The sequence below is a fragment of the Pongo pygmaeus genome, chromosome 6, assembly GCF_028885625.2.
Source record: "Pongo pygmaeus isolate AG05252 chromosome 6, NHGRI_mPonPyg2-v2.0_pri, whole genome shotgun sequence".
Lineage (NCBI taxonomy): Eukaryota > Metazoa > Chordata > Mammalia > Primates > Hominidae > Pongo > Pongo pygmaeus.
Window position 1 is genome coordinate 147,872,733 of NC_072379.2, and position 27,039 is coordinate 147,899,771.

The following is a 27,039-nucleotide window of genomic DNA, read 5'->3' on the forward strand; positions in this document are numbered from 1 at the left end:
GAAATCTGCTTAAGAGTGACATTTTTTGATGGCTTGATTACAAGATATGGATATATAGTTTGTAAAGTAAAATTCAACATTAACAGAGAAGCAAGTGTTTTGTGGGCACCTATATTCTATTTTATTGTCCCAGGCAGTTTTACAGTCAGTTCAGTTCACCAGACACTTGAGTGATGCATCAATAGATTAATCATGGGCATGCAGCGCACGTGTGTGTGTGTACACACACAAACAGACACACACACACACACACACACACACCCCCCCTCTAAACTGGAAAACTTCATTGCCTGAGCCTCTTGTATCCATTGGAGCAGGCTGGTAGATACACAGGTGACACACCCAGATGCCCCTTCAAGGAAGGACTTGACTCCCAGTGTTAGCGCCATCGGGCCTCAGCTGCAGAGCTGCCTGGACCGGGCTGCACCCTTCTCAGCCCAGTGGGAGTTAAAGGCCTTGCCTGCAGCCCATGTGAGACCCTCTGGCAACACTTGTTACAGAGTTCCCTGCCAGGGTGATGCTGGCTTTATAGGGCCTACATCACAGTTCATCTTTTCTCTGCCCCGTCTGCTTCCTCCTTGTCATCTCGTGGGTGCCCATCTCTAAGAAGCATCTTCCACCCAAGCCAGGTCTCAGCATCTGCTCCGAGAGCCCTGCCTGGGACCTCCTCACAGGTCTCTGTTGCTGCCCAGCATGTGTGTGACCTCTCTGTCCTTTTAGCCATTTTCGTGATGTGCTCACTTCTAACATTTCCTTGTAGACTTTGTTTTAGGTTTCTTTGCTGTATTAGTTATTAATGTTTTAAGTACATAGGTGAGGCTCTTTAGGGGATATTAAAAATGTAGGATTAGGTCATCCTCTTTAAACCCGCCCACTTAAGTATGAATTTTTGAAAACCTCAGATCATCTATGCATGCATTTTATATACTCAGTGGGAACAACTAGAAAAAGGGAATGGATAGAGAAGAATAAATCACATAGCAGCAGGAATAAAGATTTTGCTAATTTTTCAGCATATTTGGAATATAAACTGAGGTGTGATGTGGCATAAAGTTACCATGCGTAGATCTGGACGCAAGAAATGTACAGCAAGTAAACTTGACGGTGTCACATGAAAAGTTGTATTTGATCTCATAGATTAACAGTGCGTTTTAATAGAGTAAGATTCATAATTGGAATCAGAAATGTAATACAAGGAATAGAGAATATGTAAATAATGTATTTGATGTGCTTATGCTGAGATAGGAGAATAGAGGTGTTGTGGAGAAAAATCCACATTGACCATTGTATTTGGCATATTTTAACTTTGCTGGAGGATAACTGGTATCTTGACTTTATCTTTTAAATTGTCCTGATCGTTGCACAGTTTATCTTAGTTTTTCAAAAGTCAAGCTTTAAAAAAAAAAAGTGAGCTTTCTTAAATTTCAAAATATTTGAATAGATTTAATACTGATACAATTAGGACTGACTTATTAACTCTTTAAAGCTATCGGCTCTTTTAATTGGAGATGTTGAGGTTTCCTCATTTAACAAATAGGCAATTGGTGGTTGTTTCTTCCTATGACTTACAGTGGTTTCTCTGTTTGACACTTTAAAAACGGAAGAACCTAAAATTCAGACTAGAGTGTACTACTTTGTAGCATTAGAAGCTTGCCAAGTTTGATTGCTTCTTTGAATTAGTTTCTTCATCTGAAGAAGAGTCAGAACTGTCATTAAGGTTAACCTCTAATTGCCAGTGATTATATTTGGCTCTTAAGAACAAATGCTTTTGGTACACAAATGCGTAGCACATAAAGTAACATGACGAAACCCCGTCTCTACAAAAAAAAAAAAAAAAAAAAAAAAAATTTTTTTTAATTAGCCAGGCATGGTTGTCCTAACCTGTAGTCACAGTTACTTGAGAGGCTGAGGTGGGAGGATCACCTGAGCCCAGGGGGTTGAGGCTGCAGTGAGCCGTGATCACGCCACTGCACTCTAGCCTGGGCAACAGAGTGATACCCTATTTAAAAATAAATAAATAAATAAATAAGCACGCTTTATTCCGTCACTGTAGCATTATGAGCGTAGACCATGTCTGTTTACCATCAAGAGTAAATAATGCCTAGGACAGTGCCTGGCATATGGTAGCATCCTACTAAATATTCATTAAAACTAAGTAGTCACTAAAATTCTGTAATTTTCATAAACCTGTTTAAACACTATGTTGGGGTATGTATACATTTGCAGTGACCAAAATAATACAAAACATGACTAAATGAAACAGCAAGACATAAATTTTAGCCCAAAATCCAATATTTGAAGGAAAAAGTTTAGAAGAAACGAGATAGAATTTTGTAGAGATTCTAAAGAGGGATTTTGAACAAGTTCAGATGCTTGATGATACTGGTATTTTATTCCTAAATCTTTTTAAGACATATAGCTTTTCAGTTCCTTAATTTATTCCTTCATTTATTTGTGTAAAATATGTATTGAGCGGCAAGCCAGGCTCTGTATGAGGTTCTCACGAGCCTGTGGGGCTTGCACCCCTGTGAAGTGAGGGAGTTACAGTAAAGAAACAAGTGCAGGGTTATGGCCTGGAGTAAGTGTTAAGAATGGAAAATCCCATTTGAAGCAAACCTGTACATCTTCTGGGACTTCCTAGTAAGCCTCCTTTGAAAGTATGACTGGAAGGCAACTTGAAGAAAGGGAGGAACTCTCTAGAACTCTCTAGGCAGAAGCAGCAGCAGATGCAGAGATCCTGTGGCAGGGAAAGGAGACTGGGGTGGCCACGGGGGACATCTGTGTGGCTGAACCTGAGGGGAGGGAGGGGGAGAGTTGAGGTTTTGTAAGAGGCAAATGAAGAGAGAAAAGGATCTGATAGTGCCATATTAAGGATTTCCCTTCTTCAAATTCTGCCTTGGCTCCCTGTTGCTCTTAGGGTGACAGCCTATTCAGAATTAGGATGACACCGTCTCAGGATGACAGCGATTTTAGACAGCTGACTGCCATGTCAAGAATGATGCACGCAGATACAAGGTATTGGAATCTAGTTTAGACAACTAAAATAGTGGCCCAGGTAAGAGATGGCGAGGATGATTACTAGAGGAGGAGGTGGAGATGAGCGAATGGATTTGAAGTGAAGTCCGTAGCAGTTGAATGTGAAAGATGAGGGCTGTGGCCTCAGACACATTCCCAGGTTTCTGACTTGTGGATACATGTGGCATTGCCACTCACTGACATGGACTACACTGATGGAGAAAGGCATTTGGGGGGCAGAGTAGAACTTTTTTTTCAGTTGCTGATAGAAATTATAAGAGAAGTAAAAGGAAAAGGAGTAAAAGAGCATCTAGAGAGGTACGAGAAAGCTCATCTAAGATAGAATTAACTGGACTATGAGTTTGGAGAATTTAAATGATTATTTCCCCTTAGGGAAAAATTAAGTGTTGGGGAAAGTAGGGTAGGTCCAAACAGTTGATGCTATCAGATGGCACCACCAGTCCAAAACATGCTTATTATTATTAAGTGTGCTGTTGACCCTCCCAAAGTAGATGACGAAAGGAAAGCACATGGAAACTACACACAGGAAACATTTCCAGAGTGGTTGCTGAGTTGTTAGTTTCTTAAAACTTGAGGGAGTCCTTGTGTTAAATATTTTTATATTCCACATTTGAACATACCAATTTGAATGTAAGACATAAAATACTTTCAGGATCAGGAATGATGTTGTAGATTCATAAAATATTAAGCCCATAGCCCAGAATGTGAATAAATATTAGAGAATAGGTTTCAGTGGTTCAGACTTACTCCTTAAGCATGACCTCACAGGGTCCCTAAATGTGCCTTAGATTACACAGAGCTCTGTAATGCCATTGAGGATATAGGATGAGCTGAATTACTTGACAAGGTAACTCGGACATAGGTTTGCAGGCTTCAATAACCTAGCCTCATTGTTCCAGATCTCGTTTACTTCCCAATAACATTTGCTTTATGAAACCATTCAAATAATTCAGTGTTTCTTGATTTGCACTAGAAATACCTATTTAAAACCTTTACGTTTTGATGTGATGTACATAGGTAGTCCTTAAATGATGTCTGTGATACTGTGCATTGAGAAGTACTGGTTTGATACAATATTGAATACCTAAGTTACTTTATTTATGTGTCCAAGATGCTGAAGCATTATATATTGTATTTGTCATTAACTTCATATACTTGGAAATAATAGCCACTACCATTGTTAAGCATTTACTCTGTGTTAAGTATTTTCTAATACATTATCTTATTTAAACTCTACATATCCATTTGAGGAAACTAATTGGCCTCCATTTTGCAGACTAGGAAATTAAAGCTTAGAGAGGTTAAGAAACTCACCCAGTAGCACAGGTACCTACCTAGTAGATGTGGCACTGAGCTTCAAACTCAGGTCTCTCTGAATTCAGAGTACATTTGAATCTTGATAATTCTTGCCAGATTCCCTCCTTAAAAAGGGAGTGCCTATTTCCTTTCATTTTCAGACTCACCAACATTTGCATTCTTGCTGAGTTCCAAGTGAAAAGTTACTAAAAGTCATAGGTAACCCATGAGATTGAATGATTTTTCCTATTTATTAGCTGTTTGTGTTAACTGGGAATTTCCTGAGCATATCCTTTGCCCTTTTTTCTTTGAATTTGTCTTTCTAATTGTCATCTAGATCAAGTGATATATATTTTTGATAACTTTAGATGGCAAAGAAAGGCAACATAGTCGTGCTTGTGCAAACTTTTACCCAGGTTTTCTCTTGAGTGCTAATATCATAATGATTTTGAACTAAAATTCTAAGCGTATTTTTGTACACAGACCATATGATTAACGTGAGTGAGTTTCCACATAGAAAGAGAAATGGTCTCTAGAGTGGGCCCTGCTAATGCCTGCAGACTGAGTGTTTCTGTCAGTGTGTCTCACCCTATTACAGTACCCCAGAGACAAGCCACTGACTCTCTTTATTTCTTCCTCAGGTTTGCCTGCAATGAGATTTCGTTCTCCACATTTAAAGGACATCGTTTCTGAGCTGCTGTGAATAAATTTGGAATGGTACTGTATATTTTCATCTAATGGAGAACTAGCTGTACTTTGAATAAGGATTGCTGCACTGGACGTCTTTAGAACATCCCTCACAATGTCGTCAACCCGGAGCCAGAACCCCCACGGCCTGAAGCAGATTGGCCTGGACCAGATCTGGGACGACCTCAGAGCCGGCATCCAGCAGGTGTACACGCGGCAGAGCATGGCCAAGTCCAGATATATGGAGCTCTACACGTATCCTCCTGCCTAGTGCAGGTTGATTTGCTTAGAGTTTTGATTATTTACTAGTATGACATGAATTATTAGAATTTTATGTTGTTTTGTCCTCCCAGTTCATGTAAAATAATCGCAGGGTTCATTTTTAGCCTTAAGTTTTTGAACAGAGTAGAGCTGGTTCATTTTTAGTCAAATGCAGCGCTGGGCAGTACATTCACCACTGGGTACATGTGGCTGTTTACATTTGAAATATTTTAAAGTTCCTTAGGCACACTAGCTGTGTGATTAATAAATAAAACATTTCTGTCATGTAGAAGGTTCCATTGGGCAATGCTGGTCTAAAGCAAGGTCCTGAGGTTCTCAGCAGATCATTTGTTTTATGTCCATTTGTTTGTATATTGTCTATGAGACTGCCTTTTGTTATGGGAACAGAGTTAAGTAGTTGTTGTCAGAAACAGTTTTGTCCATGAAGCCTAAAATATGTACTACTTGCCCTTTTACAGGAAAAGTTCATTTACCTGATCTAAAGGGATAGAACATCGAGCAAAAGTTTTCCTGTTATATTTTTTTGTGTTTTTGAGACAAGGTCTCGCTCTGTCACCCAGGCTGGAGTGCAGTGGTATGATCACAGCTCACCGCAGCCTCAACTGCCTGGGCTCAAGCAATCCTCCCATCTCAGCCTCCCAAGTAGCTGGGACCACAGACACGTGCCATCACACCTGGCCAATTTTTTTTTATTGTTTATGGAGACAGAGTCTTGCTGTGTTGCCCAGGCTGTGGCCCTATTTTTTAAAGTACAATATTTAAAAAGAATTTTATTCCTTTAGTTTTTGGTCCACGATGTGCATGGGGGACTGTGCTGTGTGCTACAAAGGTGATGAGTGTGGAAAAGATGCGACTCCCGCTATTCGTGTGGTTGGAGATGCACCAGCTAATTTGGAGGCTTTCTTAATTCCATACAAATATGACATTGAAATTAGAGTTAAGCTCACTCAGGAGAGAGGAGATTGCCACTGTTTCTAGGACTTTAAAGTTGCTGATTCAACGGAGCTTCAGGTTTAAATGTTTAGACTATATCAGTTACTATCAAACTAGTTTTTGTGATATTCCAGTATGTTCTTGCATGTTAATATTTTAGAATCCTAAAAAAAAATTAAGTAGATATAAAACTATGTCAATCTCTGAATTAGCATAAAATGTGTGTTTGCATATTTATACATGTATATACACTTACATATAGAATACTTTTAAAATAATAGCTTTATTGAGATGTAATTACGTACCATAAAATCCAACTTTTTAAAAAGTATACAATGCAGTGGTTTTTAGTATATTTACAGAGTTTTGCACCTATCACCACTATCTAATTTTAGAACATTTTAATCACCCCAAAACGACACCTTGTACCCATTAGCAGTCACTCCTCATGCCCTCTTCCCCCGAGGCCCTGGCAACCACTCATTTACTTTGTCTCTATGAATTTGCCCATTCTGTACATTTTGCATACATGGAGTCATATGATCTGTGGGCTGCCTATGTGGCTTCTTTTAGCATGCTTGGAGGCTTCATCCTTGTAGCACGTATCACTGTGTACATCATTCCTTTTTATGACTCAGTTGTATAGCTAGTCTACATTTTGTTTGCCCATTGATCAGTGATGGACATTTGGGTTATTTCCACCTTTTGACTGTTACTAATCCCACTGTAAACATTGTGTGCAAGTTTTTGAGTGGCTCTGTGACTTCTGGTCTCCAGGGTGTGTACGTAGGAGTGGGATTGCAGGGTGCCATGATGGGTAGGATGCTCTTAAAGAAGATAGAGTCTTTGCCAAGTGAGAGGATATTATGCCCCCAACAGGGTTCTGGCTTGCTAGGTATGGCATTTTCTTAATTCTTGTAAGAAAGCTGAAGGTGGTAGTTCCACTGGTGAGGGAAGACACTGGTGGGATTTCTGATGTACCGAAAGCAGGAGAGCACTGCTCCAGAGCCCAAGGAGGTGTCATTGCTGATCTGTCTCTGGAGAATTTCTTTTTAAAATCCACCTTATTGAGATATAATTAATATGCCTTGTAAGTCATGTTTTTTTTGGTTTTTTTTGTTTTTTTTTTGTTTTTTTTGTTTTTGACAGAGTCTCGCTCTGCCATCCAGGCTAAGTGCAGTGTCACAATCTCGGCTCACTGCAACCTCTGTCTCCCAGGCTTAAAGGATCCTCCCATCTCAGCCTTCAAGTGGATGGGACCACAGGCACGCACCACCATGCCTGGCTAATTTTTTTTTTTTTTTTTTTTTTTTCTAGAGACTGTTTCATCAATTTACCCAGGCTGGTCTCGAACTTCTGGGCTCAAGCATTCCGCCTGGTTTGGCCTTCCAAAGGCTGGAATTACAGGCGTGAGCCACCACGCCCAGCCTTGGGAATTTCTTAATGTGTTCTTTCTTTTTTAAATCAGGTTGGTCCTTTTTCTGATGGGTTATTTTTGCTCATAAGGCAGTGAGACTTTGTATGCTAGCAGAAGTTACCGAATTCTTGTATTCTACAAATAATTAAATTCGTATAATTTGTAGTTGTTTTGGTACCTGCAACTTTAATTTTTTGGGGGACTGCCTTTCAAATTGGGTAGTTTTTTTTCCAGTTTTGTCTGAGAAATAATAGCTCCATATATTTACAAAAAATTGGAGAATCTAAACCAAGTCTAAAATACCTTTCTTTAATTCTTTAGACATTATAATGAAATAATGGCTACAGTTTGAGTCCTATGTCTCAGAATTTGTGCTTGGAACCATCCACACCTCATTAAGCCTTATCTCACCGCGGGCTGGTGATAGTCACCTTCCTCTGTGGATAAGCTTCAGGAACCTGGTTGTATAGCAGCCAGTGGTGGTGGTGAGGCAGGTCTTAAGGTTCTCAGCAGTCTGAATCTAGAATCGCCTTTAGACACTCTATGTAGTTTTCAGCTACTGTATTTGAATGGATCACAATTCTCAGAGTATTACATTTCCATATTTTCTTTGAGAAGTTGTGAAGAAGTATTTTGATTAACTCTTCAATATATTAGGATAGAAGTGAAACAGTAGAGTATGTACTTATGTTTATTAATTGTTGAAAATCGTAAAATATGATTTTACCCCCTAACCCTTCACGTATCTTTTCAGCATCATTGTGAGAACTGAAAGAATTTTGAGTCATCTGTCATGTTTTTGTAGAGCCATCTTGACTTAAAGCCATTTACGCATAGTACTTTTTGGAATTGCGTATATGTTGCTGTTATTGCTGTTTTATTCCAGCCCAGGTTGCGTAACAGAGCAGTTTTTCAGAAGTTTTCTCTTACTGGTGTATATTTGGTCATTTTAAAATAATCTCCTAAAGGCTTGTTCGCTGTGACATCTAATACTTGCAGTTGTAAGGTTGCATTTCAGGGAAGGAGGTGCTTTGGACCGGGGAAGAAGGAGCTGGCAGTGCCTCTCACTGTTCTAGTATCACTCTGCAAAATTAGACATGCCTCATCAGCAGTTGGCAAAGGAAGTGGGTTAGAAAGGAAAACTGGTTGAGAGAAAAAGGACAGTTTCTTTTCCTTCCCGTAACTCTGGCTAGTAGTTAACAGCTAGGTTTTTACCCATTGTGTATCCCGGAGGAGAAAATTGAGTGTTTCTTTTAGAAAAAGCAACTGCTTCTTGCTGTAAAACAAATATTCTTGGAGCGTTTAGGAACCTGTGACATTTGTGGTTGCTGTAGCAGGGAGGTGGGTTATTACACAGCATAAATATTTATCTTGACTTTTCAACTCAAAATGGTGAAAGAAGGGAATTTTGGAAAAGCCAAAAAAAAAAAAAAGAAAAGAAAATGACAAGAGCATCTGCAGACAGAAAAATCCACTTTAGTTAACTTGGTTTTCAGCCGTTTCTCAAAGACTTGGTTTTTCTCCTAAAGTTTTAGCCTTGAGCCATCACTCTCCACTGTGAGTCTGTCTGTTAAGCGCTTCCAACTATTCACTTCTAGTTTTCTATGATGTCTTTCATGTGTATAGTTACCATGCAGCAACTGTGTGTGTGTGTGTGTGTAAGTCAGAGTCTCACTCTGTCAACCCAGGCTGGAGTGCAGTCATGGGTTCATGGCTCACTACAGCCTTGAGCTGGCGTCAGGTGATCACCCCACCTCAGCCTCCAAGTAGCTGGGACCACAGGCGCACACCACTACATCTGTCTAATTTTTGTATTTTTTGTAGATGCAGGGTTTCACCATGTTGCCCAGGCTGGTCTCAAACTCCTGGACTCAAGTTATCCGCCCACCTGGGCCTCCCAAAATGCTGGGGTGACAGGTATGAACCACTGCACCTGGCCTGTTTTTCTTTTGCAATAAAATGCATAGAATAAAATTCTATGCAGGTGGGTAAATAATACCAGGTTTCTTTTGAATTTGAAATAGGTATCGGCATTTCTTATTCAATTTATTGACACCGCTATATTTCAGGTGTTGTGCTTAGGTTGGAACACAAACATGGGTACTGGCTAGAGGAGAGGCATTTAAGGGGATGCAGTGAAGTATGAGGGTCCGGCCTAGCTCGTGCAGGTGTCAGGTCACCTGTTGGAGGTTTCTGTTCATTGTTCTGGGCTCCAGACCTACCTGTGTCTTGTTTCCAGGTCAGGTACCTCAGATTCATAATTTTACCTTCCTTTGGAATCAGTTTAAACTTTCATGTTGATGTCTTTTTTTTCTCTCTACCTGAATAAATGTTCATAAACTTTGAAGTTTCTATTTGTCTTCCTGTACATTGCTGTGGCCTGAATCAGTTTGTTCTGTTCCTTAGCCTGTTTTTTCCAGTCTTCTTTTCCCCCACTAGCACCGTAAGAATCTCATTCGTATTTGAGAATGAGATTGGTTGATTTGAGAATCATTCATTCATATTTGAGAATGAGATTAGTCTTGGTTGCTCTCAGTAAGTCATAACGTAAGCACATTCAGAATTCACATTTAATCGTCTATTTTGATATTTAGTGATAACGTTCATGATTGTTGGGGGTCGGGGCACTTTTTCACCCAAGTCAATCTGCTGAGCCCTTGGAGCCTGTGGCTGTGCTTTGCAGGGACACCGTGCCAGGACACGCTGGTCTCTGCTGCAGCTCTGCACCTGCCAGTTGAGCAGTCCCGTCTTGGCTGCCACCACCACTCTTTTCAGGTCCACACTCTGACCATCGCCTTCCCTTCCATAGGAGCTGCGCTGCAGGGGAGTGCTCAGGTGGCAGCCTTCCTGCTTCGCCTGCTCACTGCAAAATTCTCTCCTTTATAGAAAACCAAAATTTCAAAGAACAGTAGATCACACAGAAGGAATAACAGATTGTCTTCAAAGTAGATTAATGATGATCCATGTCTGTTTTAGAATAACCATCCATCCCAACAAATGTGTTTGGACACTTTTCATCTTGCACTCTTAATTTAGGAGTCTTACATTAATCTGATTCTGCTCACCTAATGAGCATGGCTTACATCAAATGAACCTAAACATAGAAAGTTTTCATATTTTTCAGATGTAATCTATCCTTCTCTGTGTGTGTGTGTGTGTGTGTGTGTGTATATATATATATATGTTTATCCATACTTTTAGCATAAGTCTGTAAAAGGACATACTGGTTCACAGAAAGAAGAAATGCAAATAGTAAGCATATGTAAAAATGTTCAACCTTATAACTGTTAAATGAAGAATTAGGCCAGCCATGCTCATGCCTTTAATTCCCAGAATTTGGGAGGCTAAGGCAGGTGGATTACTTGAGATCAGGAGTTTGAGACCAGTCTGGGCAACATAGCAAAACCTTGTCTTTAAAAAAAAAAAAAAAAAAAAAAGCCAGGTGTGGTAGTGCATGCCTGTAGTCCCAACTACTCAGGAGGCCGAGGCAGGAGAAACACTTGCGCCTGGGAGGTCGAGGCTGCAGTGAGTCATGATCGCACCACTGCACTCCAGCCTGGGCAACACAGTGAGACCCTGTTTTTACCTATCAGGTTGAAAAACGTTGTTAAGAAATGACTATTACAGCCAGTGTTGGCAAGGAGACCAAGCTCTACAGTGCAGGCAGAAATGTTAGTTTGCTATGATCTTTCTGGAGGGAAATTTAGAAATATATTTTTTTGTTTTGAGATAGAGTCTTGCCCTTTCACCTAGGCTGGAGTGCAATGGCACAGTCATAGCTCAGTGCAGCCTCCAACTCCTGGACTCAAGTGATTCCACCCCCCACCCCACCTCAACCTCCTGAGTAGCTGGGACTGCAGGCGCACACCACCACACCTAATTTTTTATTTTTTGCAGACATGGAGTCTTGCTGTGTTGCCCAGGCTGGTCTTGAACTCCTGGCTTCAAGCAATCCCTCCCACCTTGGCCTCCTAAAGTTGTGGGGTTATAGGCATGAGCCACACAAGCCTGGCCTTTCTAGAGACATAAAAATGTACTGTGGCCCAGCAATTTATTTTTTAAACTTTATCCTAAGGAAATAGTTGTATTCAAAATTGCATATGCAAGGCTCTTCAGCACATTTTAATAATAGGAAACAATGGAAAACAACCTCAGTCTTCAATATTAAGGATAACTATAAACTGCTATTAAAAATGCAGTGAAGACCGTTGACATGGAATAATGTTCATAATATATTGCTGTGGGAAAGCAGGATATGAAGTGGTATGTGAATTGTGAACCATCAGCACACGCTCCTGCTTTTGAAAAAGTTTATGTACACCATATGGAAAGGATCTGTCCCTTACAAGGTGGTGGACTTACATATGAGTTTTTAAAAATTGCTCTTCTTTGCCTTCTAGATTTTCGTATAGAGCATGCATTTAAAAGTGTAGTTTATTAGTTTGCCTTTTGCAAATGTTAATTAAGCCTAGTTTGCAAAGTTCTTGCTATCTTTTACTACTGACCTGGTACTATTAAAATCATTCTTAGGATTGAGAAATTGTTTATCTATCTTAAAGTAAGACCCTGTAGAAATTATGAGATTGCATACTTGTCACAAGTGATTTTTTTTTTTTTTTTGGTGAGAGTGGGCAGTTAGTATAAATATGGCATGTTCTTCAGCTATTTTTCAAAGTTTGATTCACGGTATATATACTCAGAGTACTTTGAACATTATGTAACACATTTTAATCAATTGCAATTAGTTTTTGCTTTCGAAGTATGCTATTAGATGTGAATTTATTTGCTTTGTATGGGATATTTCTTTTCAGAAATGCACATACCAACAGACTGGACAGGACTTTATTCTTTTATAACTACAGACGGATTATACAGGATAGTATGTGAGCCTGCTGTTCTGCCATTTGGTACAGGTTAACTTGTTAATGTGTGAAGATAGGAAGTACTATATATATGTGTGTGTTTATTTATTTATTTATTTATTTATTTATTTTCAGAGGGCGCCTCGCTCTGTTGCCCAGGTTGGAATGCAGTGGTGCGATCTTGGCTCATTGCAACCTCCGCCTCCTGGGTTCAAGCGATTCTCATACCTCAGCCTCCTGAGTGGCTGGGATTACAGGTGCGCACCACCATGCCTGGCTAATTTTTGTATTTTTAGTAGAGACGGGGTTTCATGTTAGCCAGGCTGGTCTCGAGCTCCTGACCTCAAGCAATCTGTTCACCTCGGTCTCCCAAAGTGCTGGAATTACAGGGGTGAGCCACCACACCCAGCCTAGGAAGTACTGTATTTTTAATAAAACTTTTAGTGCAGAGTCTTTCCATGTGATTTTAATAGAAGTTACTTGTTTAAATTTCCACTTCTTAAGTCGCATTTGGGAAACAAGTGGTAGTAGGAAATGATTCTGTTCTGTTTAGTTTTGCTTCTTTGATTGAATTGACTTTTCTTTTAGCTAATGAGAATGGTTGGAGTTTGGCAATAACTAAAAGTCAAGAATTGATTCCCCAGGTGTGTTCACTTCAGAAATAAGGCATGGTGCTGTGGGTAACAGAGACATTTGAGAATACTGGCTCCGTCACCCCGCTGCTCACTTTATATTACATTAGTAGTAGATGCTGAACTCCGGGAAGGCAGTCTGTTGGTGAAGCCTAAGTCACACACACGGTGCCTGGCACTGGGCAGGTGCCCAGAGGGTGTCTGCTTGCTGAAAAGTGAGATGTGAAGCTTTGCATCTAATAGGACCCTTTCACAGTGACTTGCCCCTGCCCATCAGTACAGAAGCATGCCTTGGCAGACGTTTCTAGGATGACAGAAGAGTTGTAGGACCTGTTTTGGAGGCTGAACCAGGCTTGGCTCTTGAACATAAACCCCTGTACCACCTTACACCATTTCCCCACCTGCCTGCGGAGGAGGCCCCAGATACCTGCTTACGTTCTCACCTGCTTTCTGGCCAAAGAAGCTCTCAGAGGACCTTCAGCAAAGAACCTCAGAGTTTTAAAAGTCAAATGTATGGGTTTGTTAGAGTCTATGGCTGCCTTAGTATAAAATAGCTAATCTGTTGTCTGCTGAATGAAACTTCTATTTTATTGCCTTGCAGACTTTTTATTTTTTATCTCTGATGTTTTTGCTTTTTCTTATTTCATCTTAATTCGTATATTTAACTTGTCCTCATACTGTTTTAATTTTTTTTCCTTTAAGAATAACTTTAGATGTGACCATTTTTCTCCTAAAGATTAGTCATAGTTCGTTTTTCTACTCTTCTAAAGTAAATGATTTACGAATACTTAATTTGTGTGCATGTTGGGGCAACAGGTGGTGAGTGTGGCATTGTGGGGGCGGCGGGTTAGGGGAGCAGCAGGAGCCCAGACATAGAGAGCAGCCGGGAGGCTCCGGCCCTGTCCTTTCACACAGGCGCCCTTCAGGGCTCATTCTTCAGGAAAATGGCACACCTCATAATTCAGGAATACGTCCATTTTACAGTCCTTCCTTGAACATGGGGAATTCTCCCCTTCCAGATAATACACTTGAATTATCCCAATAGCTCTTTTTCCTCAGGTCTCATACCAGTGAGGTGTGAGGAGGGGCTGGTGGCCTGGACAGATCTCCCTCAGGCAGCTTCTGATCACATGAAGAGCCTGCTCGTTCCATTTCTGATAACATTTCTCCATATAGTTCAGTTGATTTAAAGCTGAGATAAAAATACTGTGAAGCTAAGACTGTGTGTCATCAGAGCTATATAAGATCTGCTTTCACTCCTGCCTCTGCTGACTCAACCTGGATTCAAAGCACAGTTGATCCTGTTCTTTAGGCGAAGGTGCCCTAAACCGGGGGCACCTCTCAGGCTGCCATGTAAACTTTGTGTCCATTGAGCACCTTTTTATATGCACCATTTGTATGTCATCTTTTGTAAAGTGTCCAAGTCTTTCGCCTCCTGTTTTTTCCATTTTTGGGATATTTTGCTTTTTGTTAGTTTTAGTTCTTTATATGTCAAGGATACCAGTGTTTTGTCAGATATATTTTGCTAATGTTTTCTTCAAGTCTGAGGCTTGCTAATCATTTTCTTAATGGTGTCTTTGAGTGAGCAAATGTTTACTTTGGGGAAACCTAATTTATTGGATTTATTTTATTTTTGCAGTTATTGCCTCTGTGACATAAGAAACCTTTGCCTAGATCTCAAATATATTTTGTGTTTTCCTCATAAGATTTATGATTTGGGCATTTACTTTTAGACCTGTGATCCACCTGGAGTTAACTTTTGTATGTGGTGTACAGTAAGGCTTGAGGTTAAATTTCCCCTGTGTGGATATCCAATTATTCCAGTGTCATTTTTTGAAAAAAACTTTTCCTCAGTGGGCTGTCAACTTCTTATCAATTTCTACCCCAAAAGTTGATTGATTGGAATGGTATTGAATTTTTTTAATGGCTTTTTTTTTTTTTTTTTTTTTTGAGACAGAGTTTTGCTGTTTTTGCCCAGGCTGGAGTGCAATGGTGCAACCTTGGCTTACTGCAACCTCCACCTCGCAGGTTCAAGCGATTCTCCTGCCTCAGCCTCCTGAGTATCTGGGATTACAGACACACGCCACCACGCCTAGCTAATTTTTTTGTATTTTTAACAGAGACAGAGTTTCACCATGTTGGCCAGGCTGGTCTTGAACTCCTGACCTCCAGTAATCCACCTACCTTGGCCTCCCATAGAGCTGGGATTACAGGTGTGAACCATTGTGCCCGGCCTTAATGTCTTTGAGATCTAATTCACATAGCATACAATGCACTCATTTAAAGTGTACATTTCAATAGTTTCTGGTATATTCACAGATAATGTTCAACTGTCACATTCAATTTTAGAAGATTTTCATCATCTCAAAAAGAAACCCTGTGCCCTTTAGTTGTCACTTCCTTCTTACCCCTACCTTCTACTAATGTACTTTGTTTCTATAAATTCACCTATTCTAAACATTTTGTATACATGTAACTATATGATATGTGGTGTTATGGACTTAATTGTGCCCCTCCTCCATTCATATCTTGAAGCCCTAACCCCCAGTATATTTGGATGGTATTTGGAGGTAAGGCTCTTTGGGGGAATAATTAAGGTTAAATAAAATCGTGAGGGTGGGGCCTTACCCTGATAGGATTGGTGTCCTTATAAGAAGAGGAAGAGACACCAGAGAGCTCTCTCTCCACATACACAGAGGAAAGGCCATGTGAGGACACAGCGAGAAGGCGGCCGTCTGCAACCCTGGAAGAGAGCCCTCAACAGAAACCAACCCTGACAGTACCTTGAGCTCGGACCTCTAGTCTCCAGAACTGTGAGAAAATAAATTCCTGTTGTTTAAGCCATCTAGTCTGGTATTTTGTTATGGCAGCCTAAGCCGACTAATACATGTGGTCTTTTGTGACTGGCTTTCTTCCATTTAGTATAATGTTTTCAAACTTCATCCATGTTGTAGCATATGTCAGTACTTCATTTTTATGATAAAATAAGATTCCATTCTGTGGATATACCACATTTTGTTTATCCATTCATCAGGTGATGGACAGTTGGGTTATTTCCACCTTTTACTATTACAAATAGTGCTGCTGTAAATATTTGTGTACAGGTTTCTATGTAGACATGTTTTCATTTTTCTTAGATGCCTACAAGTGTGATTTCTGGGTCAGATGGTAACTGTGTGTTTAACCATTTGCAGAACTGCCAAATTATTTTCCAAAGTGGCTGCATTATATTACTTTCCCACCAGCAGTGTATGAGGGTTCCAGTTTCTCCACATTCTGGCCAACACTTGTTGTGTTGTGTTGTATTTATTTATTTATTTACTTACTTACTTATTTTGAGACAGAGTCTTGCTGTCATTCAGGATGGAGTGCATGCGAGATCTCAGCTCACTGCAACCTCCTCCTCTTAGGTTCAAGCGATTCTCCTGCCTCAGCCTCCCGAGTAGCTGGAACCGCAGGTGCGCACCACCATGCCCAGCTAATTTTGGTGTTTGTAGTAGAGACAGGTTTCATCATGTTGGCCAGGCTGGTCTCGAACTCCTGGCCTCAAGTGATTCTCCTGCCTCAGCCCCCCAAAGTGCTGGGATTGCAGGCATGAGCCACCACATCTGGCTCAACATGTGTTATTTTCTGACTTTTTGATTCTAGCCATCCTAGTGGGAATGAAGTAGTATCTCGTTGTGGTTTTGATGTGCACCCTTATTGAAAATCAGGTCCACAGACTCATGAGTTTATTACCGTTATTTTGTAGTAAGTTTTGAAATTGTGATGTTTGAGTCCTCCAACGTTGTTCTTTTTGAAGATTATTTTGGCTCTTTTGAGTCTCTTGAAATTCTATATGTATTTTGGAATCAGCTTGTTAACTTCCTACAATGAAGCCAACTGGGATTCTGATAGGGATTACATTGAATCTTTGGATCAATTTGGGGAACACATTAGTCTGTTCTCATACTGCTAATAAAGATATACCCGAGACTGGGTAATTTATAAAGGAAAGAGGTTTAATGGACTCACAGTTCCACATGGCTGGAGAGGCCTCACAATCATGGTAGAAGGCAAAGGAGAAGCAAAGTCATGTCTTACATGGCAGTAGGCAAGAGAGCTTATGCAGGGAAACTCCCATTTATAAAACCATCAGATTCTATGAGACTTTTCACTACCACGAGAACACTATCTGGGGAAACTGCTTTCATGATTCGGTTATCTCCACCTGACCTTGCCCTTGACACATGGGGATTATTACAGTTCAAGGTGCTATTTGGGTGGGGACACAGCCAAACCATGTCAGAGAGTATTGCCATTTTAATTCTTAAATCTTTCTACCTTTTCTGGTTTTTTTTTTTTTTGAGTTGGAGTCTCACTCACTCTGTTGCCCAGGCTGGAGTGCAGTGCATGTTCTTGGCTCACTGCAGTCTCTGCCTCCCTGGTTCAAGTGATTCTCCTGCCTCAGCCTCCTGAGTAGCTGGGATTACAGACATGCACCACCACGCCCAGCTAATTTTTGCATTTTTAGTAAAGACTGGGTGTTTGACCATGTTGGCCAGGCTAGTCTCAAACTCCTGACCTCAAGTGATCCACCTCCCTCAGCCTCCCAAAGTGCTGGGATTACAGGCATCAGCCATCATGCCCAACTCTTTTTACCTTTTCTGATATAAGTATTTGAAAGTATAAATTTCCTTGTAAGGATTTTTAGCCTCGTTTCACAAATTTTGATATGTTGTATCTTCATTATCATTTAATTCAAAATACTTTATTTGACCTTTGAATTATATAGAAAGATATTGTTTAGAAATATTGGATTTTCCCAGGTAGCTTATTGTTACTAATTCCTAATTATAATTCCGTTTTGATCAGAGAACACACTGTATAATTTCAGTCCTTTTAAATGTATTGAAACATGTTCAGTGGCCCAGAAAATAGCCTATCTTGATGAATGTGCCATGTACTCTTGAAAAGAATGTGGAATCTGCAGCTGTTGGCTGTAGATGGTGATGTGCTGGAGCTGGATCAGATCAGCTTGCGGGAGATGATTGTGCCCATCTCTCCCCATCTCCCTGTGTGATATTGTCCTGTTGGTAGCTTGCATCTGCCATGGTGGGAACCTTATACAATAGACATCTACAGAGGCTACAAATCAGGGCTTTTCTTTTTTTCTTTTCTCCCCCGTCAGAGAGCCAATTTACCAGTATACCACTGGGTGTAGAATGTTACAACTGCCCATACAGATCATCCAAGTTGTGATTGATATTTTTCCTGTGGTCTAGTTGCTGAGAGGAATGTTGAATCTTATCCTATGATTGTGAAATTGTCTCCTTTACCCTTTAATTCTGTCAAATTTTCATATGTTTTAAGCCAGGTGTGGTGGCCCACACCTGTAATCCCAGCACATTGGGAGGCCAAGGCGGGCAGATCACCTGAGGCCAGGAGTTCAAGACCAGCCTGGCCAACATGATGAAACCCTGTCTCTACTAAAAATACAAAAATTAGCCGGTCATGGTGGTGGGCGCCTATAGTTACTCTGGAGGCTGAGGCAGGAGAATCGCTCGAACCCGGGAGGTGGAGGTTTCAGTGAGCCGAGATCTCACCACTGCACTCCAGCCTAGGTGACAGAGCAAGACTCCATCTCAAAAAACAAATATTTTTTCATATATTTTGAAACTCTATTGTTAGACAAAAATACATTTGCGAATATGTCTTTTAAGTACATTTATTATGAAATGTGTCCCTTTTTATCCCTGGTAGTAATTTGTTGTCTGATACTTATAGCTTCTTTAGCCTCTTTGTATGCTTAATGTTTGCATGATAATCTTTTTCCATCCATTTGCTTTCAATTTATATGTATTTTTATATTTAAATTGTGTCCCTCATGTCAACATATAGAGCAGTCTTACTGCTTTGCCCCTTCTGACCATCTCTGTCTTTTAACTGTAGTTTTAGCCCATTAACATTTGTTATAATTATTAATAGATTAATTTTAGGCCTACCATTTTGTTTTTTTTCTCCCCTTAAAAATTTTCTTTGTTCTTGCTTTCCACCCTTCTTTAGGATTATTTGAAATTTTTTTATAGTTCCTTTTTAATATATTTGTTGATTGTTTCTGCAGAGTGTGTGTGTGTGTGTGTGTGTGAAAGAGAGAAGAAGGAATAAGATTGCTCTAAGGATATAATACACATTTTTCTTTCTTAACATTCTACTTAGAGTTAAGATTGTATGACATCATAGAAAATGTAGAGGAATTGTGGTTGTATAGTTCCATTTACTACTCCTATTTCTCTCCTTTATATTACCTCTACATATGTTTTTAAACCCACAAGACGATATTATAAATTTTTATTTTAAACCATCCTTTGTATTTTAAAGAATTAAGAAAAGTATATTTACCCAGATACTTACTGTTTCTACTGCTCTTCATTCCTTCCTAAAGATGCAGGATTCTATTGTAGTGTCAGTTTGCTTCCACCCAAAATGCAGGTCTGTACTATGAATTCCCTTAGTTTTATTTTACCTGAAAATAGCATTATTTTGCCTTCATCTTTGAAGGATATTTTCACTGGCTATAATTACTTTTTTTCTTTCAGCATTTTTTTTCTCTTTCACCACTTAAACGTGTTATTGCAGTGTCTTCTGGCCTTTGAAGTTTTTGATGAGAAGTTACTGGTCATGTGAATTCTTTTTCTGTGTTACGTTATTTTTCCCTGTCTGCTTTCAAGAATTTTCCCCCTTTGGTTTTCTAGAAGTTTTCATCTTTTTTTCCTCTCAAGAGTTGATCATTTCTGTTGGTCTCTCTGCAAACCCATGACTCTTGTCTTTATTTTACTGTCAAGACCATCCAATGAGTAATTTATTCTAGATTTCCTGGTATTTCAGTTCTAGAATTTTTATTTTGTTCTTTTTGATGGTTTCTATTTTTGTGCTGCAATTTTCATTGATTATGAACATATTTTTCTATATCTTTTATTAGAACTATAATAGTTGCTTTAGAGTCTTTGTCTCGTAATTCCAACATTTGGGTCAACTACAGCTGGTCTCTGTTGATTGTCTTTTGTCTTGAGAGTGGATCTCATTTTCCTGTTTCTTTTACATCAACAATGTTGGACTGTGCCATTCCCTTCTTCCAACACTAGGCCACTTTTCAGTACACACCTCCTTTTGGTGGTTCTCTGGTGCCTTCAAGATCATTGTTTTAATATTTTTTATAGAGTTCATCGTGATTTGCCAGAAATGTGGTTAGGTACTTTGGTACTTTTAAAATTGGAATCATGGTTTAAGTAATTGAAAGTTTCAGAGGCTCCATAGTGACTATTAGGATGAAGATGGACTGGAGGTAGGGGGTAGAAAGGAGATGTGTTCTCTCTTCGCAGGAAATCAATAATTTATGCAAACGTTGATTGATCAAAGAACAAAACAAGCATATGACTTAAAGACATGTACATATTCAGCTAAAAATGAAGAACTAACTCTAGAAACAGTTAAAGATGGTTCCCACTATGGGTGGGGAGGGTTGGATCATAAATTCTGGCTTGTTCTTCAGTTGTTTTGCTTGTTTCATCTCTTCAATTTACATATACGTTGAACCTAAATTGTCACAAGCAGGAAGTCTCCTAACCACTATCATCTAATGCTTTCCATTCCTGACTAGATAATGGTGAGGAGTGATGCTAATTTGGGAATGAATGTGATGTTAAACTGAGTAGAAACTTTAAAACACCTTTTAAGAGGTGTTCGTTTCGTTTCAATTGTGCCTCTCAATCTGTTTTGTGAGGCCCCTTGCCTGTGTGTGTGTGAGGTCCTCTCCGAGGGGTGGGCTTGGAGGAGGAAGTAATGGTGGGGAGGGGCAGTGTTCTGGGCACTGAGCTTTCCTTCACAAAGAACACTTGGTGAGAATGAAAGGATTCTGTGGACAAAAGTTTGAAACCCCTAGCCCTGCTCTCTAGAAGCAACTGCTACATTGATTCATTGATTCGAGTGCATTTGCAAAGTCAGTGCACATAGTATGGTAGCTGGCCAGGTATCAGTGATGACCTAGTCATCATCATTGCATCAGTGCACACTTGAGTGCAGCCTTGTTCTTTCTGTCAGCAAATTATTTAAGGACCATTGTAAGAATCTGCCCTGAAAGAACAAACCTTTGGATATCAAGAAAGCTCAGGATCAGACTTAGAAAATGGATGGGCACAGATTAGGAGAAAATCCTGGAATTAGCCTTGGACTACTACTAAGGAGTGCTAACATACTTAGTGGCTCAGAGGACAACATTATATGGAAAAACACAGACATCCTTAGTAAGAGTCATAATGATTCAGAATGGACTCTGTAAAACCATTTTGGCAATGTCCTAGCCAATCTATGTAGCTTTTCTTTATCCACTTACAAGGATGTTAGGATAAATCTGTTTAAGTCTGAAACAGGTGATTCCTTAGTAAGTAAAAGTAAAAATTCCATCTGATGAAAATGCATTCTAGTTGGCAGCATTTTCTTTTCTTAGATATACTTAAGGATACATGTTACGATTGATGTCTTAGCTGAAATTTGATAAATATATTGCAGTCTTTTTAACCACCATCTATTCCATGACATTGTTAAAAGCTGCGTACTCTATCTTCAGGTGGATCCGAGAGTGAGTTTAACTAATTCCCTTTGTTTGACAAATAACTTGTTACAAGTGTTTTGCCATTAGGAGCAATGCTGTGATAGTTTGCTAGCTAAGTATTTGTACACTTCCGTGATGATTCTCCCCCGTGATAAATGCTTATGAATATAATTGCTGTATCAAAAGGAATGCCCTTGTTGAAGGCTTTTGAATATTTCCAGATTTTACTTCAGAAACGGTGTAATTGTGTACACTCTTAAGCATATGGAAGCTCCCATTTTCCTGCACTTTAGCTATCATTGGGTTTGTTTTTTAGAAAACCTTTGTTAATTTAGTAGCTGGGAAGCCATAGATTGCCAAGGAACAGAAGTCAGGCTGAACTAAATAACCTAAAACATCCTGGAACCAAGCACCTAAAACTGGGTGCTGTGTGAAATACAGCAAAGTGTAATCCTCTGCACAAAAGTAAGAGGGAATTCCCAGGTGTCTGAAGAAAAGAGAGCTGAAAATGAAGGCGCTAACCATTGTGAGCCTCTGTGTGGCAGCATAAGGACTTGAGCAAGGTAGGCTGGCTGGTAGGGGTCACACAGAAAAGGAAACAAAGCCTTACCCCCTGGCTGGGAGGGGCTGAGAGCTGATGTTTCCATGGAAACCTGGAAGACAGAAGCCTAAATACCCTTAAGTGTATAGGTGAACTGAAAAAAATAATAATCATCGATCTGCTCTCCCAGGAAAGGAACTACCTAAGGATTTAAGCTGAGCTCTGGATATAAGGAGAGTGGGGAAATTTGTCTTTAGAATCAAGGAGCAAAAAACACTACGGAAAACAAGACAGGTTTTTAAAAGAGAAATTCTATAAATGTAAAATGAAGTCATTAAAATTAAACAGTAAATTTGACACAACTGAAAGAGAATCACTTAACCAGATGGCAGATCAGAAAAAGTTAGAAAGTTCGAACAAAGATAAAGTGATAGAAGATCATTGAAGACTTTCAGCCAAGGTATAGAAGGTAACATGAAAATATCTCACATACACGTAATAGAAGAGCTAGGAGAAAATAGAAAGGCGATCGGAAATATTTGAAGAGGTAATAGAATCTTCCAGAATTGTTGCAAGGTAAAGTGGGCATGTCATATTTTAAGGTAATTAACCATTTCAAGAATGTATAACTCCAAAATAAAATAAGAGCTATAAGGGAACAAGTAAACTACCATTCCAGTAGAAGGGGAAAGGGAGGAAAACCAGAAACATAGAAAGAGAGTTAAAATAGAAAATACAAAATAGGATCGTAGAAATTAATCCAAATAACAGTATAAAACAGTTTACCTAAAACCAAACTCTATCAGATAATATTAGACTCAGTTTTTTTAAAAAGTCAATTATGCTGTGGTGGTTTACAGTAGACACACCAAGACACAGAAACAAAGGTAGAAAATAAAGGGCTGGAACAAAGACATTTAAGGAAAATTCTAACCGAAAGATAGGTATAATAATATCAGATACAATAAGTTTCTAAGGCAATATTGTTAGGAATAAACGTGGTTACTTCCTAATGATAAAAGGTACAGGTTACCAGGAATATAATTTCAAATATGTATATTAGTTAACACTGCCTCAAAATATGGCAGATATTTTAGAGAATTATAAGATAAATTGATAAAACCATTGGGAGATTTCACCAAAAATTTCTTGGTAATTAATAAGCAGACAAATCAGAAACAATATAGAAGATATGAAAAATAGAGTTGACCAGCTCTAGTGGGTCCCTGTATCCAACAGTTAGAGATGGGCATTACTTTTAGGCACGTGAAGTAATGGCCCACCCTGTTCTGGCCCAGCAGAAATTACATACTTGGCAACAAGTCTCATCACATTTTAAATAAACTATCAAAAAGATAACGTTCTCATGTTTCTGCAATTTAATTTTAAAATGAAATTAAATTTTTTTGAAGGTAAAATACATTTTGGAAATCTAAACTTTAACTCTTAGAACGAACAGGAAAAGAGAAAATATGACTGAATGATAAGGAAAATATATACACGTCAGATTTATGTGATGCAGCCAAGTGGCATGTAGAAGAAACTCTAGTATAAGTTTTTCCTATACTTTCCATGTAGTATGAACATTTTATATAAGTATTTTAAATGCTTATTTAAAAAAAGAAATTACAAAGTTAACCAAAACAAGGATTTGTAGAGAAAAGGCATATGTAAGGAAAGAAGTAGGCTGGGCGTGGTGGCTCACGCCTGTAATCCCAGCATCTTGGGAGGCAGAGGTGGGCAGATCACCTGAGGTCAGGAGTTCGAGACCAGCCTGACCAGCCTGACCAACATGGAGAAAGCCCGTCTCTACTAAAAATACGAAAATTAGCCGGGCGTGGTGGTGCACGCCTGTAATCTCAGTTACTCAGGAGGCTGAGGCGGGAGAATCACTTGAACCTGGGAGGCGGAGGTTGCAGTGAGCCAAGATCGCGCCACTGCACTCCAGCCTAGGCAACAGAGCAAGACTCCATCTCAAAAAAAAAAAAAAAAAGTTAAAAGGTACAGAAATGAAATAAAGATACAGTAATGAAAATTATTAAAACGAAAAATAATTATTTAAAAAACCGACAAGCCTCTGGCAAAATTAATGATAAAAAGAATGGCTTTGAGGCGCCACACACTGCACCTATCTAAAACAGCAAACTTAATCCATAAATGCATGTGTCTGCTCCACCAACTGGCCATTCCCCCGTCTCTCTTTGGCCTTCCTACTCTCTGAGACACAACAATCTTGAGTTGAGGCCAGTTGATAACCCCCACAATGGCTTCAGAGTGTTCAAGTAAAATGAAGAGTTGGATGTCTCTCGCTTTAGATCAAAAGCTAGCAACGATTAAGCCGAATGAAGAAGGCATGCTGAAAGCTGAGATAGGCTAAAAGCTAGGCCTCTTGTGCTAAACAGTTAGCCAAGTTGTAAATGCTAAGGAAAAGTTCTTGGAGGAAATTAAAAGCGCTGCTCCAGTGAATGCACAAATGATAAGAAAGCGAAACAGCCATATTGCTGGTAAGGAGAAAGTTGGAGTGGTCTTGATAGAAGATCAAACCAGCCACAGCATTCCCTTAAGCCAGTGCCCTAATCCAGAGCAAGGCCCTAACTCTCTGCAATTCTGTAAAGGCTGAGAGAAGTGAGGAAGCTACAGAAGAAAAGCTAGAAGCTAGCAGAGGTTGGTTCATGCGATTAAAGAAAAGAAGCCATCTTTTATAATAGTAGTGCAAGGTGAAGCAGCAAGTGCTGATGGAGAACAGCAAGTTAGCCAGAAAATCTGGGATCATTGATGAAGGTGGCTGCGTAAACAAACAATACTCAATTTAGTCAAAACATCCTTCTATTGGAAGGAGATGCCACCTAGGACTTTTTTTTTTTTTTTAATTATACTTTAAGTTCTAGGGTACATGTGCACAACGTGCAGGTTTGTTACGTAGGTATACATGTGCTATGTTGGTTTGCTGCACCCATTAACTCGTCATTTACATTAGGTATTTCTCCTGATGCTATCTCTTCCCCAGCCCCCGCCCCATGACAGGCTCCGGTGTGTGATGTTCCCTGCCCTGTGTCCAAGTGTCTTCATTGTTCAATTCCCACCTATGAGTAAGGACATGCAGTGTTTGGTTTTCTGTCCTTGTGATAGTTTGCTCAGGATGATGGTTTCCAGCTTCATCCATGTCCCTGGTAAAGAACATGAACTCATCCTTTTTTATGGCTGCATAGTATTCCATGCCACCTAGGACTTTCATAAACTAGAGAGAAGTTAATGCTTGTGTCAAAGCTTCAAAGGACAGGCTGACTCTCTTAGGGGTGAATGTAGCTGGTGACTTTGTTGAAACGAGTGATCACTTACCATTCTGAAAAGCCTAAGGCCCTTAAGAATTATGCTAAGTCAAGCCAATGTGGTGACACGTGCCTGTATTTTCAGCTTCACAGGAGGCTAAGGTGGGAGGATCACTTCAGACCAAGAATTTGAGGCAGTAGCCTGCTATGATCATGTCTGTGAATAGCCACTGCTTTCCAGCCTGGGCAGCGTAGTGAGATCCTGTCTCTTTAAAAAACAAAACAAAACAAAAAAAACTCTGTCTATGCCCTAGAAATGGATATTAAAACCATGGTAAACCACAGTATGAATGCACAGACGGCCAAGGTTGTGGTCGATGAAAACTCATGCATTACAGGGTGCTGGACAGCCGCTTTGTAGCACCAAGTTGGCAACTCTTAATAAAGTTAAACCCACCACTTTGGGAGGCCAAAGCAGGAGGATTGCTTGAGCCCAGGAATTTTGGACCAGCCAGGGCAACATAGCAAGACCCCATCTCTACAAAAAATTGTTTAAAAGGGCCTGGCAAGGTGGCTCACATCTGTAATCCTAGCAACTTCGGGAGGTCAAGGCAGGTGGATTGCCTGAGGTCGGGAGTTCAAGACCAGGCTGACCAATATGGTGAAACCCTGTCTCTACCAAAAATACAAAAATTAGCCAGGAATGGTGGCAGGCGCCTGTAATCCCAGCTACTCTGGAGGCTGAGGCAGGAGAATCGCTTGAACCCGGGAGGCAGAGATTGCAGTGAGCCGAGATTGCATCACTGCACTCCAGCCTGGGAGACAGAGTGAGACTCTGTCTCAAAAAAATATATATATATATACCTCTCGTCACTTTGTCACTTAGTATTTCTGTGCTCCAAGAAACTTGTACATGTACTCAAGGAGACCTACTAGTTTTATTCTTTGCAGCTTTGTAAATACACAAAAAATAGGTACCTGCCAAAAGGACTATTAGCAAGGTCCACCACCAAGAGAGTTGATAAAGTACTGTAAATGTGCGTTACACAGTATATTACAGCTGCGGCTATGTCAGATATCATCAAAAACAAATGGCAGAGCAAATGTACATATTATAGTTTGTATAATTTAAAAACGTAGAACATGGCCAGGCGTGGTGGCTCACGCCTGTAATCCCAGCAGTTTGGGAGGCCGAGGCGGGCGGATAACCTGAGGTTGGGAGTTTGAGACCAGCCTGACCTACATGGAGAAACCTCATCTCTACTAAACATACAAAATTAGCCAGACGTGGTGGTGCCTGCCTGTAACCACAGCTACTCGGGAGGCTGAGGCAGGAAAATCGCTTGAACCCAGGAGGTAGAGGTTGTAGTGAGCCGAGATCACGCCATTGCACTCCAGTCTGGGCAACAAGAGTGAAACTCCATCTCAAAAAAACAAAACAAAATGTAGAACATGTGAAATATATTTGATACACATTTATCCAGCAAAATATAA

At 39.9% G+C, this 27,039-nt stretch overlaps 1 protein-coding gene across 4 annotated transcripts in view; it reads left to right on the forward strand.

Annotated features, from left to right (window-relative positions):
* Window positions 1–27,039, forward strand: part of CUL1 (cullin 1) — a 102,067-nt gene that overhangs the window by 26,545 nt on the left and 48,483 nt on the right. For all 4 annotated transcript variants that reach the window (XM_063667939.1, XM_054495800.2, XM_054495798.2 and 1 more), the window contains exon 2: window positions 4,974–5,274. In XM_063667939.1, the coding sequence (XP_063524009.1) occupies window positions 5,135–5,274 (140 nt within the window). In that variant the 5' untranslated portion in view covers window positions 4,974–5,134. The remainder of the gene's footprint in view (window positions 1–4,973; window positions 5,275–27,039) is intronic.